Source organism: Sinohyriopsis cumingii, chromosome 1 (genome assembly GCF_028554795.1).
Source record: "Sinohyriopsis cumingii isolate HCF-2022 chromosome 1, ASM2855479v2, whole genome shotgun sequence".
NCBI classification, from domain to species: Eukaryota; Metazoa; Mollusca; class Bivalvia; order Unionida; family Unionidae; genus Sinohyriopsis; species Sinohyriopsis cumingii.
In genome coordinates, this window is record NC_142961.1 from 81,752,281 (window position 1) to 81,779,447 (window position 27,167).

Consider the following 27,167-nt stretch of genomic DNA (forward strand, 5'->3'; position numbering starts at 1 on the left):
TAATGTAACTGATTGGATATTTATGGTGTGATACAGTGCCATGATATACTAATTCATACACAAGGATAATGTAACTGATTGGATATTTATGGTTAGATACAGTGCCATGAAATGCCAATTCATACACAAGGATAATGTTACTGATTGGATATTTATGGTGTGATACAGTGCCAAGATATACTAATTCATACACAAGGATAATGTTACTGATTGGATATTTATGGTTAGATAGAGTGCCATGAAATGCTAATTCAGACACAAAGATAATTTACTGTTTTGTTCATTATTAGTTAGAAATTAAAGCCAGTGTGGTTCAGACAATTTCTGTCTCATGGGACTAACTCATTCCTCTCTGGAGGACATGATGAAAGCCACATTTTGGCATTATCACATTACTATCTCCTACTTTGCCTTTGCTGTCATTAGCTCACCAAAGTGAAGGCTGGATTTCATGACTCAAAAAGTGGCCCCTGCAAATTCCATCCTGCAGTAATATCCTGCTCTCCACTAAGGGTTTGTTTCCCGTGTGTTTTTATTTGCAAGTTGTGAAATCATCATCCTCCTTAGAAACTGACAAATTCAATTATGTAATAGCAGTAGTTATGGTATTACTGATAATAAAATATAGGCTTTTGCATGTGTGTTTTATTTTTTGGGTGGAAAATTAATTTAGTGATGTAATACTTACCAGTTGATACCCAAATATTCATGTGGTGGCCATATAGTTGTGGAGTTTTATATAATAAGTTTTCAAAGAAGATATAACATGTTGTGAGAAACAAGAAATCCTTGATATATCTAATAAATGCACTGGAAAATGTGTCATTTTTAGTACCAGGTTTTCTGTTGCTTCCTTCAATGATGAGCAGGTTTTCCTTTGAAACTAATTATTTATAAAAAAAATCTTTTATCTTCTTCAGAAAACAACACATTAGAATCTCACTCACTATAGTGTTTTATTCCACTCTTGTGTTTAAAAAAATTTAATATTAATTGACAACGACCACTCCGGTGTCCTAGTGGTTAGAGCGTCCGCCTTGGAAGTAGAAGGTTGTGGGTTCAGACCCTGGCCAAGTCATACCAAAGACTTAAAAAATGGTACTAACAGCTGCCTCGCATGGCGCTGACAGCATTAAGAGGTTAGTGTTAGGACTGGTCAGCCTGGTGTCAGAATAATGTGACTGGGTGGGACATCATGCTACATGTTTGCGGCATGATGCCCCAGTGCTAGACATCACTATAAACTGCCACACTGCAGACATCGTAGCGATATAAATGAATTTTTTTTAAAGCTACATTAAAAATCCTAATCACACACACACACACATTAATTGACAACAAGCAGAAACATTCAAAACCTAATTGACACATTTCTGTTAAAGTCTGAGCAGGATGGTTCCCAGTTAAATCTAGGATGGATGATAATACAGTTTATTGTTGCTTGTGTCTTTTTTCCTTATCAAAGGCTTAGGCATGACATATTTTGATCTAAAGGTATCCCATACTACTGTGCTGCAATCCAATTTAATGTATATTGGACAGACCCTAGGGCAGTCATTCAGTTATAGTTTTTGTTGTTGTTATGTCCAGGAGATATGCCTTCACACCTCTTTTGTAATGTGTTGGGTAGCTTTAATGTGTTTAAACAGTGGAAAGAGGTGATGACCAAACAAGCCAGATATGTGTTTTAAACCATTTTTCCGCACATGCTATACACTGCAATCATTTCATTTTGTTGAAGGAAGGACAACATCTGACTGTGGAAGAACCACAGACCCACATGAGGCTACTGGCAGGCTTTCTCACATTCTGGTTATTCAGAGACTTGAACTTGTGCAGATGAGAGATGTGTGAGTGATCTATAAGTACATTAGACCACTCAGCCCCACCCAGGGCCTTAATGACCAAACAAAAGCATAATCAGTGACACCTTTATTGATTGCTGGACAGAAAAACATCCTGTCAGCTAGATTTGGTGACTTGGAATTTTACTTCCTTAAGGTTTTTTGGTAGTTTCACATACATCAAAGACATTTTGCTTTAATGGTACTTGAGAACTCCCATGACTGATGGATATGACTGACTGCTCAGAGTATGTGAAAATCAAAACCTTTGATCTGCTGGACAGGTCAGGCAAATATAGTGATTTCAGGATCTCTATTGCAAACACAAATGCTAAGGAAGGTTAAATACATGAAAACATGTCCAGGGAGAGAACAAACTGTTGATTCTTAATTTAGATGGTCTGGTTACATATTGCCATACTACTTGCATATAAGTTGAGTCAAACTACAAATGACTGAAATTGTGATCTGCCGTAGCATTATGCACCTGTAGATTTTGGTCTGTGCTGTTAGTTCTACTGATTACTCTATCAAACTGCACAGACCCAGATCTGCCTGTACATAATGCACCAGCAGATCTGGGTCTGTGTAGTTTGCAGTTGGACTCAACTTATAAGCTAATATATATGGTACACACAGGACAAGTTTGATTCCTGCATACAGAATCTGATCCAAATGATGGGTATTCTTCAAAACCAGTGGTCCATCTTTTCTGCACTAACTTATAATTTTACTTTCTGAGAGGATTGCCCAGAATGGTCTAAAATCAATAATAAAAGACATATACATGTATTAGGGATTATGCTTGCAGTGATAGGAAGATATTTGGGAAAATATTGGGGAATTATGCAGTACATCAGATAGCTATTGGGCGAGAAACTCTGCATACAAGTTGAGCTACCATATGTACTAGTTTATAAGTAGAGTCCAACTGCATAATGCACAAAGCCAAATCTGCCATTGCACAATGCACTGGCAGATCTGGGTCTGTGCAGTTCAGTAGAACAAACAACATATACCGGGGTCTGCAGGCACATTATGTTATGGCAGATCAGGATCATTGTTTTGTTTGCCATTTGATTTGACTTATAGGATATATTTGGTAATAGGTCTTCTAGATAGAAAACATTGTTCAAATTCTCAGCAGGTTGTGCATATACAGTTTCCTTGCCAATACCAGCAGGCAGTGGTATAGTGCTAAACAAAGACATGAGAGAATGCAAAATAAAAGTGAGGGTTACTCATATGCAGGCGGGACATTGGTAAGCGCAAGAAAAGTAAGGGAATGTGCAAAAGAAAGTAAGGAAAATTGCCATGCTCATGCTTTCCCACGACACTCTACCCATGCACGCAGGTCCTGGATATACAGTTTGCTTATTGCTTACCAATACCAATTGGTCCAGGATATACAGTTTGATTATTGCTTACCAATACCAATAGGTCCAGGATATACAGTTTGCTTATTGCTTACCAATACCAATAGGTCCTGGATATACAGTTTGCTTACTGCTTACCAATACCAATAGGTCCAGGATATACAGTTTGCTTATTGGTTACCAATACCAATAGGTCCAGGATATATGGTTTGCTTATTGCTTACCAATACCAATAGGTCCAGGATATACAGTTTGCTTATTGCTTACCAATACCAATAGGTCCAGGATATACGGTTTGCTTACTAAAAGAAGGACCATTAATACCAAATTGTCATATGGATTAGCCAGCAATTTATACATTCAAAATCTTGATGAAGATAATAATAATAAAGTTAATAATGATAATAATAATACAGTAATAGTAATAATGTCTTTATCTAAAGAGGGTGACCAACTAGTTTCATGGAACTAAGACTCCTTGTGGCCCACTAATATATGCATATTTACATGCATAATTGCACACAGAATTTAAAAAAAGCCATTAATAATAAGCTATATTTATGTATGGACATAACAAACAGAATATGCTCCAGATAAAATGTGTATATGCAGTACCGTAATAGTGAGACATCTGAGTGGAAGGTTTTTGAATGTATACTTAGTTGTAATATATTGGTTAATCAGGCAGGTTTCACAGTAGATTATATCTTAATATGTCTGTAATTGTACTTTCTATAATTTCCTTTGGGATTCTGTTCCAAATTAGTGATGCCAAATATTGAAAGCTTTTCTTAAAGCATTCTTTATTTGGTCTAGAAATTGAAAGGTGGTTGACTGAAATGATCTTAAATTGTGTTTATTGCTTTGTTTTCTAGCATAAAATTTTTCCCTGAGATATAATGTGGCCATCTTGTTTGAAACATTGTATATAAATGTAGCCTTTCTCAAAAATATTTGTTTACTTACTGTTAACATTTAATATCATTGATTGCATTTGGGATGTTTTCAACATTATCTAGGATGATTCTTGAAGTTCTTGTTTTGCAAGTTATATAATTTACAGATATTCATTTCAAAAGTGTTACCCCAAATGACGTTATTGCTGTGTATGGCTTTTCTGACGTATTATGCTATGTTTAGTTGATAGATGTCTTCTTATCTTGCTTAATGATTGCAGACAATAACGTATGACTTGAATATGCTAAATGTTGCAAATCATTGTCAACCATCACTCCAAGGATTGTTTCATGGAAAATCAGTTTTGCTCTCTTTTGTTGGGTAGTTACAAAATCATTAATACTTTAGTCACATGTGTGTACTTTAATGCCACTTTCCTTACACAAGGAATGTATTCTGAGTAATGGTATCTGAAGGTAGATCTAGACTAGGTTTGTTTTTAGCTGTTTGAAATCTGATAGAGTGGTGTAATCTGCATATGGTTTGTACAGTAGATGAATTACATTTGCCTGTTGTCAGTGGCAGATAATTTATGAAAATGAGAAAGAGGAGTGGTCCCAGGATTGCTCCCCATGATTATCCAGATGTAATTGGTTCTACTTTTTAAAAACTGCCATTTAGTTTTGTACAGTATCCATCTCATTTTTATCATCTATACATGCTTACCTTCAAATCAAACTGCAAACAACAAAGATCGAAATCTGCTGTAGCATAATGTGCCTGCAGATCAGGGTGTATGTTGTTTGTTTTAATGATTGCTCCTAACAGACTGCAGACCTAGCTCTGCTGGCATATGATGCGATATCAGATATGGGTCTATGCAGTTTGCAGTTGAACTTATAAGTATGTATGGTAAATATGATGCATATGAATCAGACATGGAACACCACTGCGATAAATGTTCATTTTATTGATAAGAATATTATTATCAACAAGATCAAAAGCTTTTCATCTACTAGAATGGAATCAACTAATTTCTCTTGATCTGTTAGCAGCGGTCCATCTATAATGGGGACCAAGGCTGTCTGACAGAATTGCTTTTTTCTGTACCCTGATTGGTTTGTGTTAAATTAAGTTATATGTTGATCAGTACATCACAATATTGGTCGTGAATACGTTTTTTATTTGCTGCCTGACTTATGAATGGGGGTAATTTGTGCCAGTTTCCATGTCCAGGAAAACACTTGGATATGAAAGCTTATGTTCAGGCAATCATGAATATCATCTTGAAATGTTTGTTTCTAAGAGTGATGGGAATCAGTTTCAAATAAAAATATTGTCGATCTCATCAACCATAGATATTTGGGGATATTTTCAATATTTAATGGAAAATGTCATTTTTTGATACATGTATTTGTAAATATTAACAGTTTCCTGGTTACAAAAACTCTGGTGCTGGTGATTAACGACCTGTAACAGTACATACTTGGAATGGTCAATCATAGACCTAATAAACATGATAGGTTGCAATGCGTTGAACAATGTTGAAATTAAATGTGTGAAAACCACAATATTCTAAAGAAAGATTGTAATGGTCATAATTGGTTATTGAAAAATATAAATGAAGGCTTGGTTATTTGTCTTTCCAAACCAGTCTTTTATTTGGAAGAATCATTACACCGCAATCTGCTACATGAATATGTATGCCTCTATTTGCGGCTCAGTTCCAGCAGCAAGATTGGGGAGGCAGCTCTGATTGCAAAGATGTTCAGTTAAGACTCGACCTTATTGCAGGTGCGGTTCAAGTAAAACCGAGTCATATCAAAGAATTGATATTAAAGTGATATGCATGCTGAGGTAATATTTAAGGCATACAGTTATTTGAAATTTGTAAAAAATAGGATAGTGTGCTATCAAAGACTGGCCTCAGGTTTTAATATTCTTTATCTTAAGGTTTGATTATAGATGGGTTTAGTCTCTTGAACACCATCCAAGGTTTACAAAAATTCAGGATTTCACAGAATTGTGATCCATAACATGGACAGTTGGAACATTGGCTTTTTTCCCATTATGGATACTGTTTTGTAATAGCACATCATTCTGAACTATTACTGTTGTGGTCCATCTGACCTTTTGGGTCTTTCTGTTGACTTTGGGGTGAGGCAGGGACCAGTGGTAAGTCATTTTGTATATCCAATATACACACTAAGTTCTGTCCACCTCTTCAAATGCTACACTAATGTTTATCTACCATACATTGTTTCTCACTATGTTTGTCCACTCAAAATATCTATCACTCCATTATGTCATTAGATATCCCATCTCTTGACACATTAACCCCTGCTGACAAGTTTGCTTGGCAGGAGGTAGTTGCCTACTGCCGAGCTCTGTAGCATCAAGGTCATGTATGATACACTAAAGTGGGTGGTATTATAGAAAGGTAGACAGCGAGATGTAGCTCTACAATGATACCAAATAATCTGGAAGTTCTAGTTGCACTACAAAATACAGAAGCAAAAAACTCATTTTTTGGACCTGATTTTTTTTTCCACCCAAAATTCGCTCGTAGTTAGAATCCGATTTTGTGTTCAGAATATGATTGTGTAGCCATTACTAGCTGAATGACAGCTCCCTTCCCCACCCAGATCATACCATAACTAAATGGTGCTGAAACAGCGGGAACCTGTTTGCCCCAATTTTTCAAAGCCTACCTGAAACCCCAAAACTTGACTTGCTATTGATATGTTCTCACACCCAATTTACATTAGTTTCTATGATGCTGACCTAGTTACCCAGATTTATCATTGCTTCCCTCACATCTGTCTCTGAAATTCCCATATTCACACACAACACATTTCTAGTTAGAAACCAAATATTGGTACTGCAATATATTTTACTTTTTCCACCCACACTAAAAATACTTTTGTCATATGTACTAAAAATCCCTTTGGTCATATGTACTAAAAATCCCTTTGGACATATGTGCCATGCTTCCATTTTGATTTTGCTCTGCAAAATTGTTATTAATCAAGCTACAGTACAGACATATATCCTATAGTATTAATATATGTATCAGAAATTCTTAAATGTAAGATCATTTTTTCTAACCAAAATATAAGCCTTCTTCTTTGGAAGTACTATATACTTGCATCCTAGAGTAACCAGTTAACACTACAACATTTTGCTATCCTCTATACAACTTCTGTTTGTACAAGAAAATATAATTCCAAACATGAAAATAATGACAAGATGGAGGTGGACAGGACAAATCATCTTGAGGAGGGTTTGAGGATTTTTTGCTGATAAACATCTGTAGTCTTGGTCATTTGAAAGCTTTTAGGACCTATCAGTTTGATGTGAAGGAATGATTATTCAGACTCTGGGCTTGAATTGTTTTTAGGGCATGTTTCCACTTTGCCGTGTTTTTTTCCATCAGTTGCAATTGACACAAGGAAAGTTAGACTAATTGCATGATATTAATCGTTATGTGTTAATGACCACTAGCCATACTCAGCAGTATGAAGTGTAGCAATATAAGTGTTAAGTAGATACATAAAAGAAACGGGCAACTTTAGGGAACATGGTAAATTGATCAGAATTGCCCATCATTCAATGTGCAAGAATTCCAATGGGAAATTAATATGCCTGCAATTATTGTGTCAAAGCAGTTTGTGAATGTTTGATAGTCTGATGAAAGTTAACAAAATAAGTATTTTTCTAAGCAGTTGGTGTCACATACACATTCAAAGTAATGTTGTATGTGCTTGCAACTTGAACTGTATTCTGGACCAGTTTTATGGTGCTCTCAAAATACTATGTAATTTCTTTTACAGAGCATACATTTTTTTAAAAAGTGCAAATAGTTCCAAACCAGGAATTAAAATAATTGGTATTTAAAATTCTTGTAACTCTATACTATATGTTCTGGCTAAAAAGAAGAGTCCAACTGCAAACTACACAGACCCAGATCTACCATTGCATAATATGCTGGCAGATCTTGGTCTCTGCGGTTTGTTAGGAGTAATTAGGATTACAAACAAACATTGATCCTGTTCTGCAGGCACATTATGCTACAGCAGATCATTATCTTTGTTGTTTACAGTTTGACTTGACTCAATAAGAGTAATTATATTATGCGGTGGTGTCTTCTGAATGGCAATTTATTTCTGATTGATGTCTAATCTGGTTTTTAGTTTATTTCTCATTGGTGTCTTCTGAATTATTTTTTCTGAGAAATGCCATATGATTGGACTTCTGCTAATTTTCATTTGTCTGCATTATGCAAAGTCTGTGAAGACAAATTCATTCTATGTATCAACAGGAGTAAAGCCAGTATATTATAGTGTTACATCTATCAATTTGCCATCTCACCTCTGTCTGTGTGGGTTCAAGTCTCAGACTCAGCTAACATGGGTACGTGAGAAAGTTTGCCATTAGCTTTTCATGAGTCGGTGGTTCTTCCTGGGGTTTTTCAGGGTTCTTCCTCCACCAATTATACTGGCCGCCATGTATAGCCTATTTTGTGCTGAAAAATGGCATTAAACCCTGCAACAACAACAGCTTTTTGGACTCTCTTTTTGACAGCTCTCTTTTGTTGGTAATTTCTCTCATGCAATAAGCCAATGATTTATCCAGATATCTGACATAAGTTTGAAATGAGGTCATCATTCATGGAAGCAATCAGGAGAAATGGATACCATTTGTGTCTTGATAAAAGAAGAGGTCCAGCATACATATTTGGCTCCAGTATTGCTGAACATCAAATAGTCTTCCTCCAGCTGAGTTTCAGCAAGATCTTTGAAAATCCCTGTTTTCAGTGATGACAATTTTGATGAACATTTTGTAAATGTTTTGGATCAGAATAATATTTTTATATATTACATACAGTACTTGGAATTCATTTCTATACACTACAGTACTCTTAATTTACTTTTATATGGTACATATAGTAAACTACTCGAAATTCACTTTTGTTTCCAAGTAAATTATTCCCACATGACAACTTTATCTATGGAAGCCATAGAGGATATCACCTTGTTCTGAAATTGCCATATAATGAAACACATAATGCATAATAACAAAGTCATATGGACAGCGTTCTTTTGCATACCAGGGCCCAGCAACGTGGAATGAATTGCCCACTGAACTTAGACACAAAGACAAAGTGATCACATTCAAGAGGGCCCTCAAAATTCACTTATTTTGACTGCAAGAACAAACTTAAAGACCTAATAATGTTTCCTACCTTAAATATTCTCAGCATGTTTTTTTTTAATGTTTTCTAATTTCATTGTGTTTGTTTTTGTAATCATATCATTATATGTTTTTTATGTTATAGGTGTTGTCTAATGTTGCGCTTAGAGCTTCTAAAGATTAGGCGTTATACAAAGTCCTCATTATTATTATTATTATTATTACTATATAATTGCACATCGGAATAATAACATGGGCTCCATGACCATACCTACCTTGTACAAGGAACTGTTATAATTAAGGCTTTATTGAAAGGGGGTGAATGTGTAATAATCGGGGACCTAGTAGCAATGATGTGCTATATACTGTATTATTAAGAGGGACCTAATAGCAAGGATGTGCAGTAAAATGTGTAGTAAAGAGGGACATCATAGCAAGGATGTGTGATATATTGTGTTATAATGAGGTAGCTTGAAGTCAGGATGGGATTTATAATGTGTTACAATGAGGGACCTTGCTGTGAGAATGTACTATATAGTGGTATAATGAGGGACCTAGTAGTGATGATGTGGTTTATAATGTTTTATGAGGGAACTTAGTAGCAGGGATGTGCAGTACCATGTGTACATTATAGCAAGGATGTGTAATATAATATGTTATAATGGGGGACCTTGAAGTCAGGTTGTACTTGTAATGTGTTATAAGGATGGACCTTGTATGGACCTGTAGTGAGGATGTGTCATATAATGTGTTGTAATGGGGACCTTAAAGCAAGGATGTGCTGTTTGTGTTAAAACAAGGAACATTGTAGTGTGGCTCTGCTATATAATGTGATATAATGAGGGTCGTACACCACTCCCTTAATAACTCGCACCCTGATAACTCTCGCGAACCCGTTTATAATTCGGGGTCAGGCATGGATCCCATTTTTAAACCAGAAAATACCCAGAAAATTGATCCCTATTTCTTGAACTTAAAGAAAATCGTGATCAAAATTGGTAATGGAAACTTTGATGTATTCCTCGTTTTTATCATCAAAAACGGTAGATAGGACCTGGAAATTTTAATCAGCACTGTGAAATATCAAATTTAAAAATAGGTCATACAGTTTTCTTTCCAAACGACATTCCTAGTACACTGCAATTAATGATATGTAAGGAAATTTTGATCAGTGATAATGTCATGCCGAGTGGAGGCAGTACTTTAATAAATAAATATAAATTAAATACATTTTTTATCAATTGAAATTTGTGTTATAGTTCTATCTTTTAGTTCCTTTTAAGTGTAATCGTCATAAATGCAGTGTGTCCTCTTGTATTTAAATGTGAAATGAGTCAATCTACCATACCAGCTATGTCCGCGAATGTTTCTCTGAGAACCTAATTAAGTGCCTACTGTGTTTTGATAACTGACATGCAGAAGTATTTGTTGTATTGTTGCACTGAATTAAAAGCTGGCCTCCTTTGTATTATCACATTAATTATGTCTTTTGAATCAAATAAAGGAGGTGGAATAAAAGAAAAGTTAAAAGGCATGAAAATCCTACAAACTTAAAATCAAGCAACCCTGGTCGTTTGTTGGGTGGACTCACTTCATTTGTATAATCGAACACTTATAAATGTTATTGTGTATGTAACATAAACTGCCTTAAATTAACAAACTCTTTCATAACTATGATCAAAGATAACAAGGCATCCAAGCGAAATGAATCCTTTGTAAAATAAAGAGCTTGATTTCACAGGTACGGACCATTGTGGGCAAGCAAGTTTCAGAGAATTCTTGAACTGGCACTTAGAGATATCCTCAGGGATGATAAGAAGTTTCATTACTACTTTCAGTGAAATCATGACATCAGTATAGTACTAATTGAACAATACAAAAATTGAGTTTCGACATAGATGATTGTCTCACGAAATAAATGTTGCATGTTATTAGTAAAAATGGAATCTTGTTTGGTGGTGTATCAACAGTTAGTCTAGTTCCCTGCTCTGTTGACTCCTGATTTGGCAGAATACTATTAAATACCACTATGGAAACCAGACTCATAAAGAAAACAAAAAGCAGTGACTTAATACACAGATTGTTTTGCGTACACATGATAGTTATTGAAGCCAGTTGGAACGATCTTTCATGTTTGACATTTTGAAAATAAATGTTATTTAAACAGAAAATGAACAACTTTATTAGAGAAAGCACATTATTAAAAATTATTATCGACTTGATTGTAAAATGAGAATTCAGTCATTAAACAGCCCAGTTCCCTAATGCACCCCGACCCCCGGTTTTCTCGATGTCAGAGCGATTTTTAAATAGGAATTGAGGTTTTTCTTGGTAACTCGCACCTCACTTATAGTGTGTCTATGTTTGTGGACCCCATTGTGCGTGAGTTATCGAGGGAGAGGTGTATAGTGAGATAGTGCCATAGTTACTAAAAATCACATCTAAGCACCCAGTAGTAACCTTGGTGTATAAAACATGACCATTAGAATGGTCAATATATTTTGTATATCTCAGTAAACTAATGTTATTACCTTATACATAATGTACATTTTTGGCCCAAATTTAATTGGCAATGTTCATTGTAACTAAGTTGTGTGTATATGTGTGTGTGTGTGTGTGATTTGGATTTTTAATGTAGTTTTTAAAAAAAGATCAGTCATGTTGCTATGATGTCTGCAGTGTGGCAGTTTATAGTGATGTCTAGTACAGGTGCATCATGCCGCAGACATGTAGCATGATGTTCCACCCAGTCACAATTATCCTGACACCAGGCTGTCCAGTCCTAACATTAACCTCTTAATGCTGAGCACCAAGTGAGGCAGCTGCTAGTACCATTTTTACGAATCTTTAGTATGACGTGGCCGGGGTTCAAACCCACATCTCCCACATCAGAGGTGGACATATAAGCCACCGGAGTGGTGCATCTAAGCTGTCATTGTTGGCTATGCAGATGGTCATTTACAGTACTAGTTGTAGCATTTTCCTCCCATGATTCACCCCTCCTCAGAATTGACTGATGAAAATGCATTGTTTAGTTAAAATATAACCTTTTATTTTGGGACAATTTCCACACATAAGACTTCTCATGCAAGAATACCTGATGATAGAAATACACAGTTTTGTTTATTAGCCCATAGAAGCATATCGGAGTTGTCAATTTGATAGCGTTGTGTCCACTCTGTAGATTAATCTTACTGTTAATGTGGTTTTTTTTTTCTTCATTATGTGGTCAATTGTACAGTTGGTCACTGAGCCATGTTGCTTTGTTTGTGGATACATTTTAACGTGATCAACAAAAATTTATCAAACATAGCCAACGTCTTGTAAGTCACTGAAGAACTTACATGCAGGTCATAACCATCTTCTTGTCTGCTTTTAAGTCACATGAAGCATCAAATGCAGGCCATAGACAGCTTCTTGTTTGCTTTAAAGTCATTGGAAGATTTGGCATGCCAGCCATAGCCAACTTCTTGACTACTTTCAAGTCATTGGAGGACTTGGCATGCAGGCCATTGCCAACTTCTTGACTACTTTCAAGTCATTGGAAGACTTGACATGCAGGCCATAGCCAACTTCTTGTCTACTTTCAAGTCATTGGAGGACTTGACATGCAGTTTATAGCCAACTTCTTTTTGTCATGCTTCTTAGTCATTGGAGGACTTGGCATGCAGACCATATCCCTCTTCTTGTCTGCGTTCAAGTCATTGGAAGACTTGACATGCCTGCCATAGCCAACTTCTTGACTACTTTCAATTCATTGGAGGACTTGGCATGCAGGCCATTGCCAACTTCTTGACTACTTTCAAGTCATTGGAAGACTTGACATGCAGGCCATAGCCAACTTCTTGTCTGCTTTCAAGTCATTGGAGGACTTGGCATGCAGGCCATAGCTAACTTCTTGTCTGCTTTTAAGACATTGGAAGACTTGACATGCAGGCCATAGCCAACTTCTTGTCTGCTTTCAAGTCATTGGAGGACTTGACATGCAGTTTATAGCCAACTTCTTTTTGTCATGCTTCTTAGTCATTGGAGGACTTGGCATGCAGACCATATCCCTCTTCTTGTCTGCGTTCAAGTCATTGGAAGACTTGACATGCCTGCCATAGCCAACTTCTTGACTACTTTCAATTCATTGGAGGACTTGACATGCAGGTCATAGCCAACTAGTTGTCTGCTTTCAAGTCATTGGCTGGCTTGACATGCAGGCCTTAACCAACTTTTTTTCAACATGCTTTTAAGTTATTTGAGGACTTGACATGCAAGCCATAGTCAACCTTTTGTTTGCTGTTAAGTCGTTCATGATACTATACTCATCCTTCAAGAAAATTATTGATATAGTCTGAAATATCACAAGTAAGATAATGTCAGATCTCAATTTTGTGGAGAAATTCTGAGAATTTTACAATCACAACAAAAAAGTTCACTGGGCCCCGAGTGGCCGAGTGGTCTGAAGCACTTTCCGTCATGGATCACTGCCATCTCACCTCTGTCTGCGTGGGTTTGAGTCTCGGGCTCAGCAAATGTGGATATGTGAGAAAGCTTGCCGGTAGGTTCTCGTGGGTCAGTGGTTCTTTCCGGGGTTTTCCCAGTTCTTCCTCCACCATTAATACTGGCTGCCATGTATAGCCTATCTTGTGCTGAAAAATGGCATTAAACCCTATAACAACAACAACAAAAAAGTTCACACTTGGATAGGCAACTTATCCTAGTACCTGGTGGAAATGGAGATCTAACTGGGCCCAATGAGGATGAAAGAAAGGGTGGTACCGATGCACTGATTTATCATTCAGGGCCCCTTTATCATTTAGGTCCCCTTTTCTGATGCTAATTTAATATTCAGATCATCTTTTTATACTAATCTATGATTCAGTTCCCCTTTTCTGATATTAATCTAGCATCCAGGTCTACCTTTTTGATACTAATCTATTATTCAGGTCCTCTTTTTTGATAATTATGGATAGACTTATAGGAAGATGACAATTTAATATTTTTTTGTTTGTTTTGCCAGGGATGGAAGACTACAAGAAAAGGACCAGATTCTTGTCATTGATGGACAACCCCTAGACATCTCTCATCAGGAGGCAATCCGAATCCTTCAGAGTGCCCGGGGTTTGGTGGAACTCATTGTGGCTAGGGGACTTATTCCACCATCAACACCCGATCAGCCCAGAAAGGACATTCAGGAATTAGAAGCCACCCACACACAGCAAGAAAGCTCCGATATGGTCGTAAGTCCTCATTGTTTTGAAGTTAAGTCAAGATTTAATTGGATAGTTGTTTCTTTACAGGCTCTCTGTAAAGCTGTATGCATTCATCATGTTGGCACCAAGGTATTATACTCTGTATAATGGATTTTGCTGCCATGGATTTGAATCTTATCCAGTTTAAAGCTGTTTATTTACTTGGATGTAATAGAATTGTTCCTACTGCTATTTGTATTCCTACCTGCAAGACATAACTTTCACATTATTGTCCAGCAATTTACATGCTTAGCTGTCTGTCCATGAACAGTTTTTAAAAAAGACCTTTAGGTTAGAAAACATTTTTTTGTTCCAATTCAGACTGATCCTAAAATTTGTAAAATCTGATTGGTCATTCAGTACATGGACATCAGACAATCAGATGTAAGAATTCTGGGCTAAGTGTGGACATGAGGAATGTTTTATAATCTTCTCGCGTAAGGGACTCTGATACTAAAATGCCTTTATGTTACATGGATCAGATCAGGGTCATTAGAGAATCAAAGGGTGAATTAGTCTATATTTGCCATAGTATTCCCAAAACTCATCTGTACAAGGTATAAATCCTGGTGGAATTTCTTTGATCAACGGTGTGTTGTGTCCTTATTTGTATAACGTCAGATACTTCTGTTTGTTTTGAAAATGACTCAAATTCATTAACCATGATCCTTATGATAGACCTTGTTGACATGATGTTATAGACTTTACAGATATTTTGTTGACATGATGGAGTTTGTTGACATGATATTATAGACTTTACAGATATTTTGTTGACATGATGGAGCTTGTTGACATGATATTATGGACTTTACAGATATTTTGTTGACATGATGGAGTTTGTTGACATGATATTATGGACTTTATGGATATTTTGTTGACATGATGGAGCTTGTTGACATGATGTTATAGACTTTACAGATTTTTTGTTGACATGATGGAGCTTGTTGACATGATATTATGGGCTTTACAGATATTTTGTTGACATGATGGAGCTTGTTGACATGATATTATAGACTTTACAGATATTTTGTTGACATGATATTAAAGACTACACATTTTTTGTTGACATGATAGAGCTTGTTGACATGATATAAAAGACTATACAGATATTTTGTTGACATGATAGAGCTTGTTGACATGATATTAAAGACTACAAATTTTTTGTTGACACATACCACTAATTCTCAGTGGATACATTCTGAAAATGGTATATTTGATTTTTTTGTAGCATCATTGTTGTTAGGATCCCCTGATGGTTGAGTGATCAAAGGTGCTTGCCTTTACAGATCACTTACATCTCACATCAGTCACCTGCTGCTGACTCTGTTATTACATGGTTATGTGAGAAAGCTTGTCATTAGCTTCTGATTGGTCAGTGATTCTTCCTGGGGTTTTCAAGTGTTGTTCTGCCACTGTTGACCAAAATATACAGGCCGCTATGCATATCCTATCATGCGCTGAAAAATGGTATTAATTAAACAGGTCAGTATGATGACCACAGTTTGGAGATGTCATGATACTGCCCCAATTCAATTTTTTGAAAGTTTTTGTCATTCTCACTCTTTTTTTGGGTAAAGATAGCAAATAGTATGAAACCTGGTATTCTAATAATGTATTGGTTAATCACACAATGATGCTGGTAATCTTTCTGCAACTAGTGTTTAGAATTCGATGATTTTGATGTTGAATCAGCATCTTGTTAACCAGGTATTTACTTGTACTCTAGGCATGCCCAAATATACACAAGACCCTGAGACACTACTGGTCTGTTCTCTCATTACATAATCATGTATCACAGTCAATGCTTATGCTATTTTGACTTTTTGTTAATAATATATGCCCCAGCTATTTTTGCAGTATTATGCGATGGCAGGTCAATTCTGTTGGTATTATGGTACACCCTGTATACTGGTAAATGTGCATGCATCATGAAATTAAGCTAATTTATTGTCTCAACTGCAAAAGCAAGCAAGACTCACCCAGATGTATTTGACTTCACACTGGATCATTCTTAAAGAAATATTTGGTTTGCTCAACTCTTACCCAAATGTTGCAGAATTTAGTGGCAGGTTGGAAGGTAGGTAGCTTTTTAAAAAAAAAGGAACGTGCATGCTGCATGACTTTAAACAGCTTTAAGCATTCAGTATTGGCAAGTTTGTAAAACATAAAAATATTGAGAAATCAATTTTTTGTGTACCAATTTTCATGGATTTCTTAGCTGCTGCAAACCACAAATTTAAAGACCAGTAATCAGTTATCCATTAGAAGAAATAGTAGGACTTCCTTATTCATTCCATGAATTTAAAGACCCAAGGAACAATCATCCTTTAGTGGAAGTAATAGGACTCAATATTCAGTGAATCAGTTTAAAGATACAACCAAAATTATCCTTTAGTGGAACTTATGTGACCTTCTTTCTCAGTCCATGAATTTAAGTTTGGAAATAATCGAACCTCCTTATTCAGTTCATGAAGGTAAAGATCCAAGAAACAATCATACTTTTGTGGAAATAACAGGACTTTATTATTCATTCCGTGAATTTGAGCATGGGAATATTAGGGTCTCCTTATTTAGTGGATGAATTTAAAGGCCCAACAATCATCCTTTAGTGGAAATAGTATGACCTCCTTATTCAGTCCATGAACTTAAGTATAGGAATAATAGAACCTCATTATTCAGTCCATAAATGTAAGTATGGAAATAATACGACCGCCTTATTCACTCCATGACTTTAAAGACCCACCAATCAATTATCTTTTAGTGTAAATAATTGAAACTTAATATTCAGTCCATAAGTTTAAAGACCCAACAAACAATTGTTATTTAGTGGAAATAATATGACCTTCTTTTTCAGTCCATGAATTTAAGAATGAAAATAATTGGACCCCCTTATACAGTCCATGAATTTAAGTATAGAAATAATAGAACCTCCTTATTCAGTCCATAAATATAAGTATGGAAATAATAGGACCTCTTTAATCAGTCTGTGAATTTAAGTATGGAAATATGTGGACCTCTGTATTTAGTCCATGAATTTTAAAGATCTTACAGTCACTTGTCATTTAGTGTGTGGAGATAATAGAACCTCCTTGTTCAGTCCATAAGTTTAAAGACCCAACAAATAATTGTCCTTGAGTGGAAATAATAGGACTTTCTTACTAAGTCCATGAATTTAAAAGTATGGTAATAATAGGACCTCCTTTAATTCAGTCCATGAACTTAAAGACCAAACAATCATCCTTGAGTAGAAATAATAGGACTTCCTTATTTAGACCATGAATTTCAGTATTAAAATGATAGGACCCTCTTATCCAGTCCATACATTTTAAGACACAGCAAACATTTATCCTTTAGTGAAAATAATAAGACATTCTTTATGAATTTTAGCATGGAAATAATAGGACTTCCTTATTTGGTCCATGAATTTAAAGATCCAAGAAACAATAATCCTTTAATGGAAATAATAGGAGCTCTGTGTGTAATCCATGAATTTTAAATATGGATGCAACTGTAGTGTTTAGCAAAATCGTGAAAATTGATTTCCACACAATGAAATGACAGTACTTCCTGATTGGCTGAATTGGAAGTCAGTTTCAGTAATTTTGATTGATAAGATGAAGCACAGCAAAGATATTTTCAAGATTTTACTCTGTAAAATGGAATTTTTCCCGTGCTACCCTTTAGATTTTGCTTTAGCAGGAAGGATGTCTTTGTTTAATTACACTTTTGTTGGAGCTGAACAAAATTAAATGAAGCCCAAAGAATGAAATTAATCCATTTTCAGATGCTGTTATGATCCCATCATTTTAGAACCAATTAATGGAGTTCATTTTGACTGATCTACAATATCATGTCTGCCACATAAGCCACTGTCATACCAAAGGTAACCAGTTGGATCTAAAATTGTATGGCTTTTATTTGTTACTCTCTATATGTTTCCATTATTAATTACTTTTCCCATTTTTTAATGTATGTCTCTATACTTGTACATAACATGTACACATACAACTCAATCTGTACATGTACAAGTTGTACATGATGCTTGTACCTCTACACTGGTCTCATAAATCAATATGCTGTTGAAAATTAATTGCAGACAATATGTTGAAGTACATGAAAACCATGAAAAAATATTGTAGGTTTGATAACTAATTACAGACAATATGTGCATGAAAATCAGGAAGAAATATCACAGGATCGAAAACTAATTACATACAATATGAGCATGAAAACCAGGAAGAAATATCACATGATTGAAAAGCTCCACACATGCACAACTGCATTGTCAAGGAGCTAATGTAGCTGTCATGTTTGAAGGATATGCTATTTCATGCGAACTAAAGTATAATTTGTACACAGATTTAAAAAAATCTAAGAAACAACCAGAATTGGTTTATTTGTAAATTCATGCATTGTATTGAATATCTCATGGAGAAGGCAAAAGTTCTTCAGATTTTTGTTTTATCTCAAGATTTGATTGGTCTATCATGACTTTATGTTTTATCTCAAGATTTGATTGATCTATCAGGCATTCTTTAAAGTGTTTAGGCTGAGTTTAGAATTTGCTCAAGCTTCAAATTCCTGTATTTTTGATGCAATGTTAGATAATTTAATAAAAATTTCATATCTAGCACATAAAATAATCCTGGACATTTTTAAGTTTTAACATAGATGGAACTATGATTCGTTTTGGAGCAAACATTCCAGTCTTCAAGTAATTCCAGATTAGATCTCATGAGAGACAAGCTGAATAACAGTTATGCTTAGGTATAAAGTGAAATTCTAAGTGCAAAATACAGTCAAGTAATGTTTCCCTGAAATTTTACAACTTGAATTAACTTGGAGCAGACTTCTCAAAGCTAATACTCTTTCAGAATATATTGCTGCCAGTAAACCATTTTGACCCCTGGGTAGCGTGAACCTTAGTCAGTCATCCCCACCATAAGGACATTTTGTCCCCAGGGTAGTCTGTACTAGGGGTGAAATGATTAAATATCCATATAGTGATAGATCAATACTTTTCCATATCACTGTTCCGGTGGCCTAGTGGTTAGAGCGTCCACCTCAAATGTGGGAGATTGTTCGTTCAATCCCCAGCCGAATCATAACACAAACTTAAAGAAATGGTACTAACAGCTACTTTACTTGGTGCTCAGCATTAAGAGGTTAGTGTTAGGACTGGTTGGCCTAGGTGTCAGGATAATGTGACTGGGTGGGACATCATGCTACATGTTTGCTTCATGATGCTCCAGTGCTAGACATCACTGTAATCTGCCACACTGCAGACATCATAGTGATATGACTGAAAAATTGTTAAAGATACATTAAAAATCCAAATCATAGTCACACTTTTCCTGATCGATACAAGAGGTGAAGAATCGATACAAGATAGTACTTACTCTATGGCAAGTTACTTTACTCTTCAGCAGTTGTTAATAAGTATTGGTCATTTGTCTTTCATTCTTTAAATTGAGAATTAGTTTGAGACAAGCCATAGGAACTTGCTCTCATTTCTGTCAGAAAGAAAAAGTATGGACAACAGCTACTTATCTTCTACAAATTAAGAAGCACAAGGTGACTAACTTGCATTGTTTGAAATTGTCCCCATGGCCCAATCCTTCCACTTCCATGGTGATTATTTTATCCTGTCAACATTTCCTTGCTGATTATTTTATCGTGTCAACATGCTCTGCCAATGATAACATATTTCAGCACAAAGAAGATATTCAAGATTTGATCTCTATGTACGATTTATTTACTTTTCTGATCATTTAAAAACCACATTACACAGAGATTCGCTGTTGCTTCACATGTTGTCTGCTTGCATTGAATTCAAACGCTATACTTTCTGTGTGTCATGTAGAGAAATATGTCACATCCAATTTAAGATTGATGGTTAGTATAAGTTAAGAAAAAAACAATAACCACCAATCAGAGCTAACTGTGGCATATTCACTGCATGACAATGTAATGATTGGTTAAACTTAGTCAATTTAGACACAAAGCAACAGAGAAATTCATGCAAAAGTGGCTATTATATGTTCTGTAATTGTGTGTATGGAACATGTCTGATGGAACAAGATAACCATGTTGTATTTCGAATTTATAACAGAACACTTTTGATGGTGATACAAATACAATGTTTAATGATGAATGATTTGAATGAGAAAAGAATTATGATTAATACATGCATGTATAAGATCCAAATATTGGACAAATTAACATAATCCGCACGAACCTAAGAATGCAACAAATGGAAATCAAAAAAATGACCTTACATAGTACAAGGACAAAGGTGATTGATTCACAGTGATTTCACACGATGAAAAGAATGACGTGTTTTACTCAGATACTAAGAAATGATGCACTTTTCTCATATAGTAAAATGTATTCACTCAGATAGTGAAAAATGAGGTATTTTACTCAAATAGTAAAATGATGAAAACAAAGGGACATATATCATGAAAGTCAAAGACACTATAAGGAAGTTTGGAAGTACTTTTTATATCTTGTTAAGGATGAGTATGAACATCTATGTCTACATCTGTCTGTAATCTGCTTACTAGAAATGCAACCAGTATTTCAACACGTATCAAATGGCACCACCCAACCATAGATCTTGTTGAGATGAAAGGACCATCAGATTTAATGTATGTATCAATACTGTATTGTAGGCTGTGTACAATGAATGGTATTGATACACAGCAGTAGTGATTGCTACATTGTAACGTCGTAAGGCAAAACTGCACTGGTTTTAAATTTGGAGTAGGTAGGTAGTTTTTATTTTTTAAGCATTATATATATTATATTGATTGGTATATATAATGTATTAAGCGCTTCAAGTATTGGGTAAACTGGGTTGGTTAGATGCACAAATCAATTTCAAGCATTATTTTTTTATAATTTTAAAATTGTTTCAATCCTGTGGGGAAGAAAGTGCTTGGGTCAGCAATGAAAAACAGAGATAGTCAGCTGACTCAGAATGTCTTCCTCCTTTCTTTTTGGCAAATTTTCACATTATGCATTGAAGCCATTGTTGACAAAAGGCTTTTGATGTTTAAAATAAAATAGTCCTGGACAGGTTTAGATTGAAGCTCGACATAGATCATTATCATTATTACAAAAAACACCTAATAAAAAGTTTGAATGACAGGCAGTAGGACAACAAATATATTGGAGAAAGGGATTACCAAAAATTTCAGCGATCACAAAAATGCTTTTGGGATTTGTTAATGGCTTAATAAATTTAATAATTTTTTTAATTTGTTTTACAAATGTAATGTATATCTAAAGAAGAATATTCTGCAATCACCACCTAACTATAATGAAACCCATGTTGGAGAGGGCATGTTACCATTGTGACAGTTCCCACCTGAGTATGGTGAAACCCATGTAGGAGATGGCATGTTTACCAATTTAACAGTTCCCACAGTGAGTATGATGAAACCAGGCATGTAGGGAGACCATGTTACCAACTTAACAGTTCCTGCCTGAATTGGATGAAACCAATTAGAGGATAGCATGTTGCATAGTTGATAGTTCCCATCTGAGTATAATGAAACCCATGGGGGGCACATTACCAACTTAACAGTTTCCACTTGAATACAGTGAAACCCTTGTTAGGAATGCATATTACCAATTAAAGACTGCAGATTTTAAAGTTATGGAATTTTTAGCTCATAGCACAATCACATTTGGACTGAAGATGTTAACACCGGTTGTTCTTTCCTAATTTGTGGCTAATGCTTCAGAAACAATCAATAATATAGAGTAGCATCAGAATAAATGTCACCTTTTCATTTTCTATTGATTTTGCTAATCTTATATGGCCTGCCTGAAGAAGACAGCATCTTGAAGAGGTATGGTAAGTAATTATACTGGATTCATGCACTTTATTTGTAGATCTTTAATGTCTTTTATCCATTTTGTTTTGGAAGACGGTATTATATTTTATAAGTGTGACAAGAACACTTTATCATTATCTTCATATGAAAGAAGACATTAAATCTGTGTAAAAGCTCCCAGATAAACAGGATTCAAAACCATTAGACCATTGTATCCATTAACAAAATTACTAGTTATTCCCAAAAAAATAAACCAACAGAAAGGAATTTTATATCCTTGTACTGTTGTATAGTACAAGAAAAATGTATAGTTTTCTAATAGTAAACAATACTTTGGACAGACTTGATCACGTCACAGCATAAAAGTGATGAGAGCTAACAGATACATTGTACATTATAGAATGTTTTCTTTGGTTGCATCTGGAGTATAGGCAGAAAATGTGCTGCCAACTAAATATGACTGCCAACACTCGAACAGTATTTGATATGCTACATTGTTAACTAAATATGACTGCCAACACTTGAACAGTATTTGATATGCTACATTGTTAACTAAATATGACTGCCAACACTTGAACAGTATTTGATATGCTACATTGTTAACTAAATATGACTGCCAACACTTGAACAGTATTTGATATACTACATTGTTAACTAAATATGACTGCCAAAACTTGAACAGTATTTGATATGCTACATTGTTAACTAAATATGACTCCTCCAATAGCTTGGTTTGGATGGGTCAATTGTGTGATTTCTTTGCTAAGACATTAGATCACCTAATCACATGAGGGTGCTAGAAGATTCCAAAGGTTCTTCTGATAGTTTCTTTTGAGTATTTTATGTCATTTTACTAATGACATGATAAGCTGGGCAACATCTGATACTTTTAACTTCTGATGATGAAAATGGAAGTATTTAGGATAAGCAGGTGTGCTTGAGCATGCATCACACATCATTTAGCGATGGAATAGGTTTTCTGTCCGCCCATTTATTTATCTGCCCTTCCTTTCATTTTTTCTAATGTTAAATGTTAAATGTTTTTGAAGTTCAAGGTTTCAGGGGGAACTGTATTTGTTATGTTGGTAGAGAATTAGACTTGTAATCCAAGGGTTGCAAATTGGATACCCACCCAGGCCAATTCAGGTCAGCTTCCTCAGTGTGTACATAGGAAAGGCACTTAGCTCCCATTTCCTTGGCATGATAATGTGTTAAAAGTGCTAGTAAACAACAAAAACATATTATTGGAAAAGAAACAAGTGTGAACATATAACGTTTTCCCTGATTTTACATTTTAAAAAAAAAAATTATTCATTATTCCAGTCATGTAAATTTTACATCATCATCTACTGTAATAAAGTAAAAACTTACTGGCAGTTGAACCTCTGCAAAAGAGCTTTATTTCTTATGCGATTGAAGTGGAAACAAAGAAAAGTCATACTATAAAACAATTAGTGACTTTTGATTTCATTAGAGTCAAGGATTTATCAACACCAGGAAAAGTATAATTGTCAAGCCTTGTCTTTGTCGAATATCCCTTTTCCAGGGCTGATAAATCTTTAAATTAGGCTAATCCAAGGTCATTAGTTGTATACTGACCTGAGTATAATGCATGCCCCAGAAGGAACAGTGTAGACCTGGTTCTGCTATTGCATACTCTTGTATGACTTCAAAGTTTGCTTTGTTCTGTTTAGTTAAAAAGCCATATGCTGTCTTTGCTTAAACACCTGAAGATTCTTTAAAGTTCTAATACCTGAGTTGACATCTGATCACACCAATTTACCTAGTCATATATGTGCATCCTGCTTGGCTAATCACCGATAGAATGTATTTTGCATCTGTCTGTTCATCCCTTTATTTTTCTAGTATCAGTAACAACGCTTTAAATGACAGTCTAAATACAAAAATTGAAGGCGAAAAGTCAAAAGAATTTTTTCTAAACATTTAATATTTTCATTTCTGTAAAATTGTTTAGTCAAATTTAGATTGATATTTTACCCAATTAAAAAAGTCACCATCTTCTGTTGAGGATTTTCTGTGGGTGTTTTTGGTTGAGGGTAGGGCGGAGAGGGGGTTATTCTAAAATGAAATTGCTATGTGTAGTCAGTCTCATTACCATTGAGGCAAAATACATTTTAGAACTTAAAAGAGTGTAGCAAAACAGTTTTTGACCTTTGATTTCAGTTACTACAGGGATTTAAAAAACCGACATAATGATACAGACCAAGGCCTCGGTGAATTTTGTTTTTCTGGTGTTGATAAATCATTGTAGCACTTGAAATCAGAGTCAGCAAATGTGTAATGTGTAAACAGATTAGGGTCTACACTGGTAGTTTGAAACCATAGGTAGAATTAATAGCCTACATCCATATCTTCCTGTGCATGAAGTGATAACAGATCTGGCTTTATACAATTAACATAAATTTGGTATTAATAGTCAATTTTTTCAACTTTGCTGAAAATAATTTGGAAATATACATATCTGTCGTTATTAGTAGGAAAAATTAAGTCAGTTGTAGATATATATTCAAAACACAAGGTGGTAGAATAATTCCATAACTGGAACAGATTTTTAGAAAATCGAAGCTTTGTGAATTTTACATTTGACCATTCTGAAAGGGTTCTAAAACATGTTTCAGTTATGTCCTTATGTAGGATCTTTTAAAGGGTCCTGTTATGACTATGGTCTTCAACTGAGTAAATGAAAAAAGTGAAAACAAGTTTTTTGAAGTTCAGTAAAGAATTTTTCACCTAAATACAAAGTGAAAAGTTACAAATAACATAGTACGGTGATTGAAATCCTACATAATCATAAAATTTCTATCACAAGTCCAAATGTATCGAGTATTCCAAGTGAGGTCCAGTGCTGTTCTGAATGAAGTTCAATCTATTGTGCTAATATGCCAGTAGTCTGAAATAGATTGATATGCTGACAGACTTGATGTATCCCACTAATTTAATCCAAAATGTCTTCAAATGAATTCATATTATTTCCAAAATAGTCCTAAAGTTTATTAGCATCTTGTAATTCCAATAATTACTTGAAACAAATAAATCCTTTCAAATTATAATTGAATACAAATAAATGACTCCTAGCACTGATATTTAAGATAGGAATAATAAATTATGCTGATCACTACATTATATAAAAACTAAGACACCATTTCACAACCAGGATTAGGGTCAAATATATATTTCCAGATCATTCCAACTTGAAGGTCAGGTCCTTTGTCATTTAACCAATCAGAAATCATAGGATCCAGAATTTCAAAGGGGGGAAAACCAATGACCTGAATTTGTATCCTATCAAATTCATCAACAATATCACTCCTCCTTCCAAGGTGAGAAGACCACAGAAACATTTTTACCAAACATGTTGATCTAATCTTCAAGTACAAACCCACAAGGGACAAAATTAACTATTTAATATGTTGTTTACTAAATGACCCTTACAATCTGTAATAAAAAAATGAACACAATTAATATATATACAAATGATGTGCTTGTGTGGGATCTTTTCAAGGCTCCTGAGACTTGTTACAAATGTTGTACTTGTGTGGGATCTTATCAAGGCTCCTGAGACTTGTTACAAATGATGTACTTGTGTGGGATCTTATCAAGGCTCCTGAGACTTGTTACAAATGTTGTACTTGTGTGGGATCTTTTCAATGCTCCTGAGACTTGTTTTGATGTACTTGTTTGGGATCTTTTCAAGGGTCCTGAGACTTTTTACAATGGATAACTTGATAAAAAGGATGTATTTGTGTGGGATCCTTTAAAGAATCCTGAGATTTGTTTCAAATGATGTACTTGCATGGGATCTTTTCAAGACTCCTGAGACTTGATACAAATGATGTACTTGTGTGAGATCTTTTCAAGGCTCCTGAGACTTGTTACAAATGATGTACTTGTGTGGGATCCTTTCTTTTGAGTGGAAAATGTATAAGATCCAGTACCTAATTGTGTTTTGACATTGATTTAAAACCATACATTTAATAAATAATAACTGCTTCGGTGGCCTAGTGGTTAGAGCGTCTACCTTTGATGGGGGAGGTCGTGGGTTGGATCCCGGCCGAGTCATACCAAAGACTTATAAAAATGGTACTAACAGCTGCCTCGCTTGGTGCTCATCATTACGAGGTTAGTGTTAGGACTGGTTGGCCTCGTGTCAAGATAATGTGACTGAGTGGGACATCATGCTACATGTCTGCAGCATGATGCCCCAGTGCTAGACATCACTATGAACTGCCACACTGCAGACATCATAGCAGTATGACTGAAAATTGTTAAAGGTATGTTAAAAATCCATATCACACACACACACACATAGATTAATTTTTTTATGTTGTAGCTGAAATAATTAAAATATCTTGTGTCTTTTTTGTGACTTGACAATGATTTTATAATAGATGTAAATCACTCCACTGACCAGCCACTGTGGCATTCAAATTCTGCCCAAAGCTTTTAGTAGCATTTTGTTTGTCAAGAATTTTTAAATGCTTATGTTGAATGTTCATCTTTCGTCATTCTTTTGCAATGGCATGTACAATAAAATCAGTGATAAATGATGTCATCTTCATTGGAAGTAGACAATAGCAGCACTAGATATCTGCCACTATTTCCTACATAATGCCAGAGATCAGTAGAGGAGGTCTCTTTATCTGATTTTCAAATAGCACTCCTGATTTCTTGGCATCTCAGTATGACCAGTGCTTGCTGAAAGCCATTAGATATTGGTTTTATGGGCTGTTCGAAGAGTTACCAGATTTTCTT

At 35.2% G+C, this 27,167-nt stretch overlaps 1 protein-coding gene across 5 annotated transcripts in view; it reads left to right on the forward strand.

Annotated features, from left to right (window-relative positions):
- LOC149807235 (multiple PDZ domain protein-like) overlaps positions 1–27,167 on the forward strand; it is a 453,425-nt gene that overhangs the window by 72,487 nt on the left and 353,771 nt on the right. For all 5 annotated transcript variants that reach the window (XM_089963870.1, XM_089963877.1, XM_089963884.1 and 2 more), the window contains exon 5: positions 14,319–14,538. In XM_089963870.1, the coding sequence (XP_089819996.1) occupies positions 14,319–14,538 (220 nt within the window). The remainder of the gene's footprint in view (positions 1–14,318; positions 14,539–27,167) is intronic.